At 44.5% G+C, this 13,807-nt stretch overlaps 1 protein-coding gene and 1 gene segment (V, D, J or C); one reads left to right on the forward strand and one right to left on the reverse strand.

Annotated features, from left to right (window-relative positions):
* Positions 1 to 13,807, forward strand: part of LOC127046890 (T-cell receptor beta-2 chain C region-like) — a 151,287-nt gene that overhangs the window by 11,671 nt on the left and 125,809 nt on the right.
* On the reverse strand, positions 1,847 to 11,157 carry LOC127038678 (trypsin I-P1-like). The gene is made up of 6 exons (XM_050931452.1): positions 11,137 to 11,157; positions 9,732 to 9,801; positions 6,421 to 6,586; positions 4,462 to 4,715; positions 3,147 to 3,283; positions 1,847 to 2,040 (listed from the first exon to the last, which is right to left on the reverse strand). Exons 1-6 carry the CDS (start codon positions 11,155 to 11,157, stop codon positions 1,891 to 1,893), a joined length of 798 nt encoding a protein of 265 aa, XP_050787409.1. The 3' UTR covers positions 1,847 to 1,890.

Here is a 13,807-nt window from a genome sequence, read left to right on the forward strand (position 1 = left end):
GAGAGTATTTGCTCTTCAACTTGCTTTCAACTTGAGGTGCTGAGAGGAGGAAACCCACAGTGTGGTGGGGACAAAGCTGGGGAAAGTTACCAGCATGTGGCAAAATCTTGTGCTTTCAGCACTGCTCCTCTGGGTCCCAGGTACAGTCTGAGTGACAACAGGAATGGGGTGAGACAGGCCGGCCCAGAATCCCAAGTTGGTTCCAAGTTGAGGGACACATTCTTGTCACTGAGACTGAGCTATGACGAGATATTTGGAGACCACGTCTCATCTGCTTTGAGACACTGGGAGGAATTGAGAGAATCACCAAGGATCAGCGATTTATGGGTTAAAACACACCCACCTTAGACTGTCAGAACCAAGAGTGAATCCCATTTGGGAGACTCCTAATGCCTGTCCCGTCCCTTCAGTCCACAGGGAAGGCAAATCTCAGTCAAGAATATTGCACAAAGATCCCTGTTTGTTTGCACAAGCAAGGTCTTTTCCATTTTCTGTCTTTTTCTCCTTCTCATTTTTCTCTCTGTGTTTCTCTCTTTCAAAGTTTTTTCTCTCCCTCCCCCACCTCCCCATTTTCTGCATTCACTCATCCCTCATATTTCTGTCAAGTTTTTTTAATGCTTCTTTTCCAGGTATGGGGTCAGCCTGGTGATAGTAGGTGATTCATTCCCCACTTTGCTACCAGAGCATACCTGTTGAGGGGCCTGATAAAAGTCCGAGGCCCAGACATAGTGAAACGGACCAGCACGGCTGAAGAAGTGTTTACAGATCTGAGGACTGCCCTTCATAGTAATCCAGTTCTTGTAGTCTTGTAGACTTTGAGAAAAAGTTTGTACTACAAACAGATGCCTCCAAGGTCAGATTGGGAGCCATACTTTTTCAAATGCTAGGAGAAGAAGAATATCCAGTACTGTTCCTTAGTAGGAAACTCTTGCCCAGAAAACAAAGGTATGCCCTGGTAGAGAAGGAATGCCTTGTTGTAAAGTTGGCCATGGAAACCCTATGCTACTACCTACTTGGACAGAGATTTACCCTCATTACTGACCATGCCCCCCCTAAAATGGATGCATTGGAACAAGGAACAAAGTGCAAGGGTAACAAGGGGTGGGGGGGATCAGAGGAGGAAACAAACTGCTGCAAGGCTGGAGGCAGCAGGGAGCTAGGCTTCTCCAGTGTGAGAGACTGCGCTCCTCCCCATAGGGGAGACACCCTGTTTAGGGGAAGGACTGACACCTTAGGGCCAGCGACAGGACAACTGCCCCAGTGAGGGGGCCAGGGAAAGGTATTCCCCTTTTGTTTCAGTGCATTATAGACTTTTTCCCTTTGTTTGGCTGAGGAGCACTCCTCAGGCCTACCCTGAGGCCTTCTGGGAAGGCTCAGAGAAACAAACCCTGAAGAGGGAAGACAGACACACTCCACAGTGGAGGGCTGATTTACCCCTGGCCCTGTCCCTGCCAGAGGAAGGAATGGTAAGTCTGGCGAAGCAGAAAGGGTGCTTTTCCACATCTATTTTGGATAAAGTTTTCTTCTTCAGCTTTTCTCTTAAACAGTTGTGCGGCATTAATCTGACTGAGCACTGTTAAACTGCTTCTTCATTCCTCTCCAGAAGTGGTTGCACTTCAATACTGGCTGAGTGAATACTAGAATTACAGACTGTAAAGTGTTTTGAGACCCTTGTATCTGGAAGTTATTACAAAACTATGTGATGACTTTTGTTTCAGTAAGATTACTTGCTACCATGCAGTATACGTAAGCAGAGAAACAATCAAAGAACATTTACACAAACACAGTGTTGCATCAAACTCTATTTATTCCATAGAGTTGGAAAGTCTAATATATGGCTGAGGAAATGAGGTGTGGAAAATAGTACTGGTCACATGGCATGAGATCATCTCAGTTGGCAGCGATGGTATTTTGGATCCAGGAGACATAGTTGCACACTTTAGTATAGACCCCGGGATATCCTTTCTGTGCACAACCAATTCCCCAGGAGACAATCCCCTGCAGTGCCTTATTGCAGACTACTGGGCCACCGGAATCCCCCTGCAAAAAAGATTGTGAAATGGTGTTTAGCAGGCATTACAATCAAGAGGAGATTCTGCCTTTTTGACAAAGCAGCAGAGATACTAAGTCCTTTTGGTGGCTTATGGGAAAGTCTAGTAATAAGAGAGGCAGTTTGAGCGTGCGGATCTCATGTCAGCCTTGTTATCACACTTTAAGTGAAAGGTACTAGATGAAAAGCCCACAGGATGGGAATGTTACGTTTCTTCAGAGAGGAAGTATGGCACAGACAGCCTCACATAAGTCCCCCTGTCTCATGTTAATGTGGTGTGGCCTGGAGACACTGTATCTAAGTGCCAAAAGGGAATTAGTTTTTCACGGGTTAGAGACAAAGGACAATCTGCTGGTTCTAAGTATTTGGCTGGGATTCAGGAGAAGTGAGTTGTGCTCATGTTTCTGCCAGGAACTTTCCAAGTCATCCACATACTGATTTGCAAGCTCCCTTGACCTCAAGACAAGTTGAGCTGAAAACTGGGCTATCGAATCATCCTGTACTTCAGCGTCCCATCAGTACCTATGAATTGTGAGGATCAATCCATTCATGTGTTCTGTTTGGCTTGAATGTACATGATGATACATCCCTCAGAACAATCCACAAAGCCAACATTTCTAAAGTGGCCATTGATTTTGGATATCTCCACTTTGGGGACCCACCTCAAGACACCTTGATACTGATTTTAACGTATGCTAAGCACCTGCATCTTTTAAAGTCTTAAGTTGGGGAAGCAGATGTTCACCACCTCTGAAATCCAGGGCCAAGGTGTCTCAAGTCTGGAATCAAAAAGTGGAGGCATTCAAAATCCATGACTAATATTGAAAACTTTAGTCTAACTAACTAAATAAAAAACAGCCCTTGGCCTCTGCTGAGACTGCCAAGAACGGGGCCAAGAAGCACCACCAAAAATGGAGAGTTATGAGGCGAGGACAAGTTTCCAACTAGGAAATAGACCAAGAGTGAGCAACAAATCAGCCACCAACAGATTTCAGTCCTTCAGGCAATAACTAACCACGTGTGATGCCTATTTTGCAGAGGGTTGAATGGTGGTGGAGGGTAGAGACAAATGAGAGGTGTGTGGGAGCTGTTTTACCTGGCAGGAATCTTTGCCCCCCTCCAGGTATCCAATACAGATCATGTTGCTAGTGATTTGTCCTGGATAGGCACTGCTGCACTGGCTGGAGGACAGGACAGGAGCGTTTAGGCACTGCAGGAGGTCAGGGTAGTTAGCTACAAGAAAGAGGAGGCAAATTAATAATGGAAATCCTTGAATTCATTGTGAAATTACAGCTCATCTTTCAGTAACTGGAACAGTGCCCTCTCTCTAAGCGGCATTTCTATCCCCTTGGCTTTTTCTCCAGCAACTCCCAGCTTTCCCACAGGATCGTTATCATAGCATAGGGACTCCCTTCCTCCAGAGGGATCAGAATCCATAAAAGGGGATTTGTTCAGACTGATCCATTGCACAGATTAAACTCTCTGGATTCCAGAAAATGGACAGCCAATAGGACTAAGAAAAGAGCAGCACAAAGATCAGAGGAAACTAGTGAATGGAAAAGACCAGTTGGATCACTCTGAGCCAGCTTCTGCACTGGAGTCATGTGTGGAGTCATAGTGTAGCCTATGGATAAGTAGCCAGATACTCCAAGTAGATTTGGCTCATTCTGTCCATCCCTCTTCCTGCTCCCTAGGCTAATGCAGGAGTTATAATGTAATAATCTTACATTTGCACTAAAATATTTTGTCATCTTTAGAGGTGTGGATAAACCATTGAGTTCATTGATCTCTGGGGGAACTGTGGGATGCTCAGCAACCAGGGGCTGCTCCAGGCATCAGAGCAGCAAGCATGTGCCTGGGGCGGCGAGCCGTGGGGGGGCGGCCTGCCAGTTGCCGTGAGGTCCACTGGTCCCATGGTTGTGTCGGCAATTCGGCGGTGGATATGCCAAAGCCGTGGGACCAGCTGATCACCAGCAGAAACGCCACCAAAGCTGCTTGACTGTGGACCGCCCGCAGGCATGCCGCCAAAGGCTGCCTGACTGCCGTGCTTGGGGTGGCAAAGCAACTCTCAGGAACTGGCCCATTCAATGTCCCATATAATGGTGATGGAGAGTTTCCTCCTGAATATCATAGAGAAACAGGTTTAGTGCTTCAGCCTGCCCCATGCCAATAATAAAGAACAAGAGAAAATCAAGGATATTAGAAGAGAACATATTTAAATCAGATAAAGGTCCCCTGCTTTCCACAGGCTTTTCCCTTTGAGCCATGATCCCCCACATGGGTTCTCTCTTCAAACCACCTCCCCTACAAGTGCTCTCCCTTCCCCATACTGTCTTCCCTGGGGCCCACTACTGGGTCAATAAAGGTCTCCAGGGTCCTAGAGAAGCTTTACACTCCCACAGAGCACTCACTGCCACTGCTGAGGGTGTTGCCCCAGCCAGAGATCAGGCACTGGGTGCCAGTGGTCACACAGCTGGTTGGCAGGGCAATTGTGTTGACGTAAGAGTTGAGAGTTGCTGCACTGGCAAGCTTGATGAGCATGATGTCATTGTTCAGTGTCTGGGAGCTGTAGCTGGGGTGACGGATGACTTTGGATGAACTGATGAACTGCTCAGTGCCTTCACTGACTGCCAGGTTGTGTTCTCCAAGCCTCACCTGAATAGAGCTGGAAAAGAGGAAGGAATAACAGCATCCTCACCAGCATGGTCACCATCTTTATTCATCATCATTATCGTAACAACCCTCACCATCACTATGTATAGTACCACAACTACAGTTGCTGTCAACAACAGCACTAAGGTCTCTGTTGCTCTAGTTCAGCAGGTAGCTCTCTGGCTTTGAATTCGCACACCAGGATTTAGATTCATACCCAATCCATAGTGCAGGGAAGTCCTGGGAGCACTGCTTTGGCTGAAGCATGACATGGGGAGTGGGGAGAGGAGACCTGGGTGATATTCTGATTGGCCTACACCACTCTGCGCATGTCACAGAACTAGAGATGGTCAACATGGGGGACAAATTTCCACAAAAATTGTTTAAAATTGGTTCTTTTATTCTTTGAAAAATATCAACATTTGAAAATTCTGGTCAGTTCTATAGATATCTCTCCGTGCTTTATTTTTTTCTATTTCTAAAAATTGCTAATAATTCCTACCTCACAAGTTTTGAGGCTTAATCCAAGGGCTTTGACCTTCTCAGGCAAAGGTGCTGTAGAAGTGAAAAGTACTATTCTTTCTGGGGGGAAAGGGAGCTGAGTGGCAAGAAGGTCTGTGCTTTAAAGGAGACAGTACACTGAGCTCCTACCTACTCCTCTTTGGTGGGTTGCCAATGATGGCCCTACAAGGCAGCACTGAAGAAGCAGTGGGTATTGCACTGTTTTAAGACCTGCCCCACAGTGGATATGTCTGATAACCTGGCATGTTGCAAATTAAAGATATAAAGGTGATTTACAGAAATAGTCTGGGAAAACCCTGGTGTCCCCATCAAACCATTCCCCCATCCCAACAGTCAATAAAACAGACTCTAACAAGGCTGCAAGTTCAAGAAAAGAACTGTGCCACATAGTCCCTGCACGACCACTGTATTGTCATCAGGCAAAGTGCTTTGGCATCCCAACAATGTGTATAGTGGTGGAGAGATGCCCATTTTGCTCTGCTCTGCTATTCATTCATTCATTGTTAGTCTATCACTCCACATTTTGCAACATTGCTTCATGATCCAACTCCCACAAAGCCTGTTTCGTCCCTAAGGAAAAAAAAGAGAATTCCAAAGAAACTACTAGACCTCTGTAGGGCATGTTGATCTGGAGGGGTGAATCCAAGCTCAGGGATACATTATTGTGGTAGCATGCTAAAAGTAAGAGTGAAGCCATGGCAGTGCAAGTGGTGGGAGGGACTAGTAGACCCAAGTATGTTCCTATGGGCTTGGATGAGTAAGTGCTTGGGAGTGGTTAACCCTTCCTACCGCTCACACTGCTACAGCTACACTTTATTTTCAGCATATATTTCTTCTTGAGTTGGGAATCACACCTCCAGCTCAAAGTGCAGACATATCCATCAATGGTCACCAGGACCGGTGCCTCATGCTAGGGCATTAGATTCAGTACTAACTCAGAAAAAAGGGTCACCCAGTACTGAATCATCACCTCATGCAGCACAGTATCCTCCTCTTATGCCAGGCTGCTGGAGCACTGCCGTCAGTACTGACGCAGAAACCAGAGCCTCTCCCCACCTCTTGAAGGACTCAGGCATTCCTTGACAGTCTCCCCTGACCTATGCTTAGTTAATCAAATGTGACACTCTCAGAACCAACAGGGGCATTAGGGCTGGAGAGGAAGCAGTAGTTTAATAGCCCAAATATTTTCTACTCACGATTTGTAGCAGTGAGCGGCTGAGACAACCCATCTGCTGTTAATGAGGGCACCTCCACAGAAATGGTACCCGATGTTCAGGGATGCCTGGTAGGGCAAAGAGTTCTTTGAACAGGTGTAACCTCCCACGATCTTGTCATCATCAGCATCATCGATGGGGAAGGCAACTGGGTGAAAGAGGAAGATATAAATTAATATCCATTATGGGAATCATGGAGCCAGTCTGGATGAGGGGATTGGGAACGGGATCTGAAGCCTCACACTTTTAGAACACTGACTCTGCTTCAAGCTCAAACTAGTGGTGGCCGAAAGGTCTCCACACCTGATGGCTTTTTGATGGTTGCTCTATTGAGTCAGGCTGTGGTACTGAAGCAGTCCAGCTTTTAGTGCTCATGTGTCCATATTATAATCAAACACTGTGATAATTAGCCCGTGGCTGATAGTCTTAGCAGAGCGGTCAGGGTTTGTGCATGTTTGGAGGTCAAGGTAGATTGCACTAGTGTTGCCTTGACAATTTGGGGGATAAAATAGGACTTCACCCTCCAGCACTATGCAGTCTGGCACTTTTCATCACATCTAAACTTCACTGTAAAGTACAATAAAAAATGAACTTACCAGCTGCTCCCAGAAAAGCTACAACCAGGATGTATTTCATGGTCTACCTATGGATTCCAACACAACTATGTAAACTGGAGGAGGGCATTGCTGGGTATTTATCCTCCTGAACAGGCCTTATCTCCAGCCCAAGGATTTCATCAAAGGAAAATACGCAATGGAAAGTTTGAAAACCCAACTTTAGGCGTTTATCAGGCAAATAATTAAAAAAAAACCCAACCCCCAGAGTTAATCATAAACTTTCATCATTTGCACAGCTATTTTTAAAATTATTAAAAGAGTCAGCCTTCAATTTAAGAATTAAATGAGAGCTTTGGACAATTTTTCTTTGATCTGGGTAAATAGTGCACTAACAAAACCTGGAATAAAATCAAAGCTCAAAACCTTTTGAGATTCATCTGCCTTTCTAGAATGAATATTTTCTTTCCAGTAGTTAAAAGATCCTATAAATCAGAGTTGGAGAAGATCTTTTATTAGGTTGTCTCCTGTCCATGTCCTCTTCCTGGCCAATGCAGGTTTATTTTTATACAGTAGAACCTCAGAGTTACGAACACCAGAGTTACAAACTGACTGGTCAACCACACACCTCATTTGGAACCAGAAGTATGGAATCAGGCAGCAAAGACGAATAAAAAAGCAAATACTATACAGTACTGTGTTAAATGTAAGCTACTAAAAAAAGGGAACTTTTTTTAAAAAAAGATGACAAGGTAAGGTAACTGTTTCTGTGCTTGTTTCATTTAAATTAAGATGGTTAAAAGTAGCATTTTTCTTCTGCATAGTAAAGTTTTAAAGATGTATTAAATCAATGTTTAGTTCTAAACTTTTGAAAAAACCATAACATTCTGTTCAGAGTTACGAACATTTCAGAGTTATGAACAACCTCCATTCCCAAAGTGTTCTTAACTCCGAGGTTCTACTCTAATATACTATCCCTGTGGTGGTGATTTTCCCACTTCTAAAAACCCAGATTATGGGGCTTTCACAACTTCACTTTGGAGACAATTCTTCACTCTAATAAATCTCCCCAGACTCATCAATCTAGCCAAGTACTGCATCTCAGTTTGGATTTTTAAGATTTTTTTAGCATGTTCTATAGAAATGTAACATTCCAATAAAAATATAGAACTCTCAATATAATAATGATAGTGATAAATTAATGAATGAGTAGGAAAGTAGGCAATCAGGTCCACCACACAGCTAGGAGGGAAACTGAAGGCAATGCCTTTTACATTGATAAAAAGTATTTTTAAAATAATTAGCCTGTGGAGCAATCAGTTGCAATGTATTCTTGAAACACATTGCTAAGGTCCCAGTGCTGCCACCTTAATACTCTTTGAGTAATATCTTACTACATGAGTACTCCCATTGATATCAGTGGGAGCTGCTGCACTTTTGAAAACCAGGTCACTATTCTAGATGCCTAAGTATGGATTTGGAAGGTTAACCCTTGTGACCATTTTTGAAAATCTTGGTCAGTGCATCACTTGAGTCTCAGCATGCATTTAAGTTGATTTAGTAGGGTGTATAGATAATAATAACAACACCCCCAAATCCCTGGCTGAAGTGAGCACTCATTTCTGCAAGGACACTGGCCACCAAAGATTAAAATGTTTGTTTACACAGCTGCCAACTACACTGAGTAAGCGCCTGACTTCCGTGGAATGACAGCAGGTGGTTGTTGGCTCAGGATAATCCCAGGTGATTGTTGGCTCAGGATAATCCCAGGTGGTTGTATACCTGGCCACACTCTAAGTTTTCATAGGACACTGAAAGTTCTGCTTTACTCTTGGTCTTCTGGTCAGGGCTGAGAGACCTGGTCTGGGGAAGGTATTTGGAAGGGAGGGGAGTTTAGAGTGGAATATTCCTAAGCCCCTAAAGTGAGTTAGGAGCACAACTTTATTGTCCAAGACGAGCTCATCCTATGTTTGAGATTAATTGTGTAAGGTTGTAAATTTGTACCTCTGCATGGGGTTCCTTTTGGGCACTTTTTAAATCTAAACAAACAGAAAAGGATGAGAGGGTTTTTTTTTAAAAAAGAAAAGGTTCTGTATCGACAGTAGCCATGATAAAAATTACCTGGGCCATCCAATCTCATGCTGCAAGATCTATGCTCATCACCAGCCAGGGCTGGTGCTGAGGCAGTTGAGAAAGGAAAGTATAATATTGTCCAATTTGATCCATTTGAGACGTTTTATTTCCTCTCCCCCCGGAACAAGAGGCATTGGCGCAGGAACAGGATGCTGGACAAGATGGAAAACAGCTCTGTTTCAGTGAGGCTCTTATTTTGTATCAGGTGTCTCCTGAGTATGTGCACTAAAGAACTGCTCCAGTAGAAAAGGTGTTGGGGGAACTGGGAAGGAGGAAGCTATTTTTGGACCATTGTACATTAGACCAACTCACCCTTGGTGTAGGTTCAATTTCTTTCACTTGGATAAGTTTTTCTCCTTGTGGCTGAAGTCTTATCTTATACTGGTTTGGATTCAGACAAATATTCCTTCAGATCAGTGTGCCTTGATAACTCCTTAGATTATCTTTATAAATGCTCAAGTGAATCACTTTTCTTCCTTCTGGCCTGGGTTGTAACTTTCCTCATTTTGAGACTGTGCTTCTCCAATCAACTGTTTGGTCTCCCACTGAGATCCAAATCAGGAAAGTGACACTATATTTGTCCAGAATGAAACCAGCTACACTTACATGTACTGGTACAAGCAGCTCCAAGGAGAAGGTCCAAGGTTAATAGTCTGAAGTGTGCATGGGTCCGATACTACTTAAGAGGAGGAGTGTAATGCACCCAAGTTTACCAGCAAGTTAAAGAAGTATGGGATGAATTAATGGACTAGAAGGTGGATAGAAAGCTGGCTAGATTGTCGGGCTCAACGGGTAGTGATCAATGGTTCCATGTCTAGTTGTTAGCTGGTATCAAGCGGAGTGCCCCAAGGGTCAGTCTTGGGGCCAGTTTTGTTCAACATCTTTATTAATGATCTAGAGGATGCTGTGGACTGCACCCTCAGCAAGTTTGCAAATGACACTAAATTAGGAGGAGTGGTAGATATGCTGGAGGGTAGGGATAGGATACAGAGAGACCTAGACAAATTAGAGGACTGGTCCAAAAGAAATCTGATGAGGTTCAACAAGGACAAGTGCAGAGTCCCGCACTTAGGAAGGAAGAATCCCATGCACTGCTACAGACTAGGGACCGAAAGGTTAGGCAGCAGTTCTGCAGAAAAGGACTTAGGGGTTACAGTGAATGAGAAGCTGGATATGAGTCAACAGTGTGCCCTTGTTGCCAAGAAGGCTAACAGCATTTGGGGCTATATAAGTAGGGGCATTGCCAGCAGATAGAGGGACATGATCATGCCACTCTATTTGGCATTGGTGAGGCCTCATCTGGAGTACTGTGTCCAGTTTTGGCCCCCACACTACAAGAAGGATGTGGAAAAATTGGAAAGAGGCCAGTGGAGGGCAATGAAAATTATTAGGGCCCTGGAACACATGACTTATGAGGAGAGGTTGAGGGAACTAGGGTTTGTTTAGTCTGCAGAAGAGAAGAATGAGGGATGATTTGATAGCTGCTTTCAGCTACCTGAAAGAGGGTTCCAAAGAGGATGAATCTAGACTGTTCTCAGTTGTAGCAGATGACAGAACAAGGAGTAATGGTCTCAAGTTGCAGTGGGGGAGGTCAAGGTTGGATATTAGGAAAAACTTTTTCACTAGGAGGGTGGTGAAGCACTGGAATGGGTTACCTAGGGAGATGGTGGAATCTCCTTCCTTAGAGGTTTTTAAGATCAGACTTGACAAAGGCCTGGCTGGGATGATTTAGTTGGGGATTGGTTCTGCTTTAGAATAATAGAATATCACGGTTGGAAGGGAACTCAGGAGATCATCTAGTTCAACCCCCTCCTCAAATTAGGACCAATCCCCAGACAGATTTTTGCCCCAGATCCCTGAATGGCCCCCTCAAGGATTGAATTTACAACGCTGGCTTTTGCAGGCCAATGCTTAAACCACTGAGCAGGGAGTTGGACTAGATGACCCTCAGCTGTCCCTTCCAACCCGGATATTCTAGGATTTTATGATTTCCAGTCACTAGACCCAATACCAGGATCTCTTCCGTGAGCATTGTGGATCAGAGAACCCAGGATTCAGCCAACTACTTCTTTGCCGCCAATGAGCACACTGTGCTGTGAGGAGATCAGCAACTCGTTCAAAAACTTGCTCTGCCCATGAGACACATCCAACAATAATGGATTAGAGAGCAAGCGAGAGAGAGAGAGAGAGAAAGAGAAAGACGTTGTGAGGTCAAAGCATAACTAGATTGAAAGACTAACACCAGAGGCAAAATTAAAGACTAATGTCGGGGGACAGGGGGGCTTAAGAATGACTCTATAGCCTTGTGGTTAGAGCCCTCACCCAAGATGTGAGTGTGACGGTTTGAATCACAGTAACCCCCTTGGGAGCTGCCAACGGATGTGCCAAGACTACTTCGGCCCGTCAGCTCAGGACCCCAGCACACTGACTTGCTGAGCCAGACATGCCAGTCTGCTCCAACATAGACCCAGGGTCTGAATTACTTGCTCCAAAGCTGCAGACTTGACTGAAAGCAGCTAACAGAACTCCCAATAGGGTGTAAACCCAAATAAATCCATTTTACCCTGTATAAAGCTTATACAGGGTAAACTAATGAATTTTTCACCCTCTATAACAGTAATAGAGAGATTTGCACAGCTGTTTGCCCACCCAGGTATTAACACATACTCTGGGTTAATTAATAAGTAAAAGGTGATTTTATTAAATACAGAAAGTAGGATTTAAGTAGTTCCAAGTAGTAACAGACAGAACAAAGTGAGTTACCAAGCAAAATAAAATAAAACACACAAATATAAGCTTAATACAGTAATACAATTGAGAACAGGTAATATCTCACCCTGAAAGATGGTTCAATATGTTTCTTTCATAGACTGGATGCCTTCCTAGTCTGGGCACAATCCTTTCCCCTGGTACACCCCTTGTTCCAGCTCAGGTGGTGGCTCATGATGGCTCCTCCTTTATTCTGTTCCACCCATTTATACATCTTTTGCATAAGGCAGGAAACCTTTGTCCCTCTGGGTTCCCATTCCCTTTCTCAATGGAAAAGCACTAGTTTAAAGATGGATTCCAGTTCACGTGATATGATCATATGTCACTGTAAGGCTTCATTACCCACTTGCTAGCACACACGTATACAGGAGGACTTACAGGTAAAACACACTCATCTGCAGACAGTTGTCCTGGTTAATGGGAGTCATCAAGATTCCAAACCACCATTAATGGCCCACACTTTGCATCATTACAACAGGATCTCAGAGTTATAGTTCATATTTCTAGTTTCAGATACAAGAGTGGTACATTTATACAAATAGGATGATCACACTCAGTAGATTATAAGCTTTGTAATGATACCTCACAAGAGACCTTTTGTATAAAGCATATTCCAGTTATATTAGCATATTTTCATAAAATCATATAGAGTGCAATGTCACAGTGGGTGACCCTGGTTCAAAGTCTTCTGCTCCAATAACTCTTTCATAATTTATCCACAGTGCAACAGCTTTAATGGGAGAAAATGAGGGAGCCCCACAACCGAATATCCTATAGCCCAGTGGTTAGATCAAATACTGGAGAGGTTGGATATCCCTGTTCATATAGATTCTCCCCTTCTGACAGAGAGGGAGGAATTGAACATGGGTCTCCTACATCCCAGGTGAATGCTCTAACCACTGAAACAAAAGTTAAAAGGTGGGCAACACCAACTACTCTGGACCTTTTGTATGGAGTAGCACAGCTACTGGACGAGGCCCTGCATAGTCTTCCAGTAGTTTGTGAATTGCTCTGGGGCTTAGGTGTGAGATAGACTTCTGGGTGCCAAAAGTAAGGCAGTTATGCTCATGGTGAGAGGCAAAAACATAGGAGATGCAGAGATTATAAAAAGCTCCCACATTTCTCTAGTGCCCTTCTTCCTCCTGACAGAACTCAAAAGATGTTGCATTCTAACTCTAGGGAATTCTCACCTGTCACTGAAATGAAACCAGTGCTGTGGTGGAACATGGCAGCTGTCCTCTGCTACAAAACAGTGACATGACGAGAGAAGTGAGGACTGACTGACTTCTCTAGATCACTCTTGCAGTTTCAATAAGAGGAGTAGAAATAGATCACAACTTGGCAAGGACATTGACAGAGCAGAAAACTCACATTTCCCCAAATCCTCACAAGACTATGCAACCCTAACAACAAAATATTTACATTGATCAATCTGAAGCAGCAGGAGGATTTGTGCAGTGAGAAATGGGCCTAAGCAACATATTTTGGATCAGAATTTCTGGCCATCACTGTCACGGAGTCCCCGGGTGATGCTCTGGAACTGCTCCCCACAAAGCCAGTCAGGACTTTGGAGAGCCTCCTCTCCTTTGGAGCAGACTATCTTTAGGGCAGGAAGCTCACATGTAGCATTCAGCATGTGCCCCTCTGTGTGCTTCCCACAGCGAGTCCACTCAGTCGGGGTCCTGGGGAAGCCAAAGGGTCCTGCACCCTTACCTTGCAGTCAGACTGACGATCAGCCAGCCAGTAAAACAGGTTTATTTAGACGACAGGAACACAGTCCAAAACAGGTCTTGCCAGTACAGACAACAAGACCCCCCGTTAGTTAGGTCCATCTGGGGCCCCAGGGAGGCCACAGTCCCTCTGGGAAGCCCGAGCCTCCTCAGGGCTCCCCTCCATTTTCCAGTCAGCTTCCA

Source organism: Gopherus flavomarginatus, chromosome 1, assembly GCF_025201925.1.
Source record: "Gopherus flavomarginatus isolate rGopFla2 chromosome 1, rGopFla2.mat.asm, whole genome shotgun sequence".
In the NCBI taxonomy this organism is placed as follows: domain Eukaryota; kingdom Metazoa; phylum Chordata; order Testudines; family Testudinidae; genus Gopherus; species Gopherus flavomarginatus.

Bases quoted from the DNA above. Each gene is read 5' to 3' on its own strand.
- LOC127038678 (XM_050931452.1), bottom strand. From the start codon at position 11,157: ATGCTCACGGAAGAGATCCTG. The intron at 4,716-6,420 runs GTGAGTAGAAAA...CCTCTTTTCCAG, and splicing joins GCCGCTCACTGCTACAAATC to CTCTATTCAGGTGAGGCTTG. The intron at 2,041-3,146 runs GTAAAACAGCTC...TCTTTTTTGCAG, and splicing joins GGGGCAAAGATTCCTGCCAG to GGGGATTCCGGTGGCCCAGT.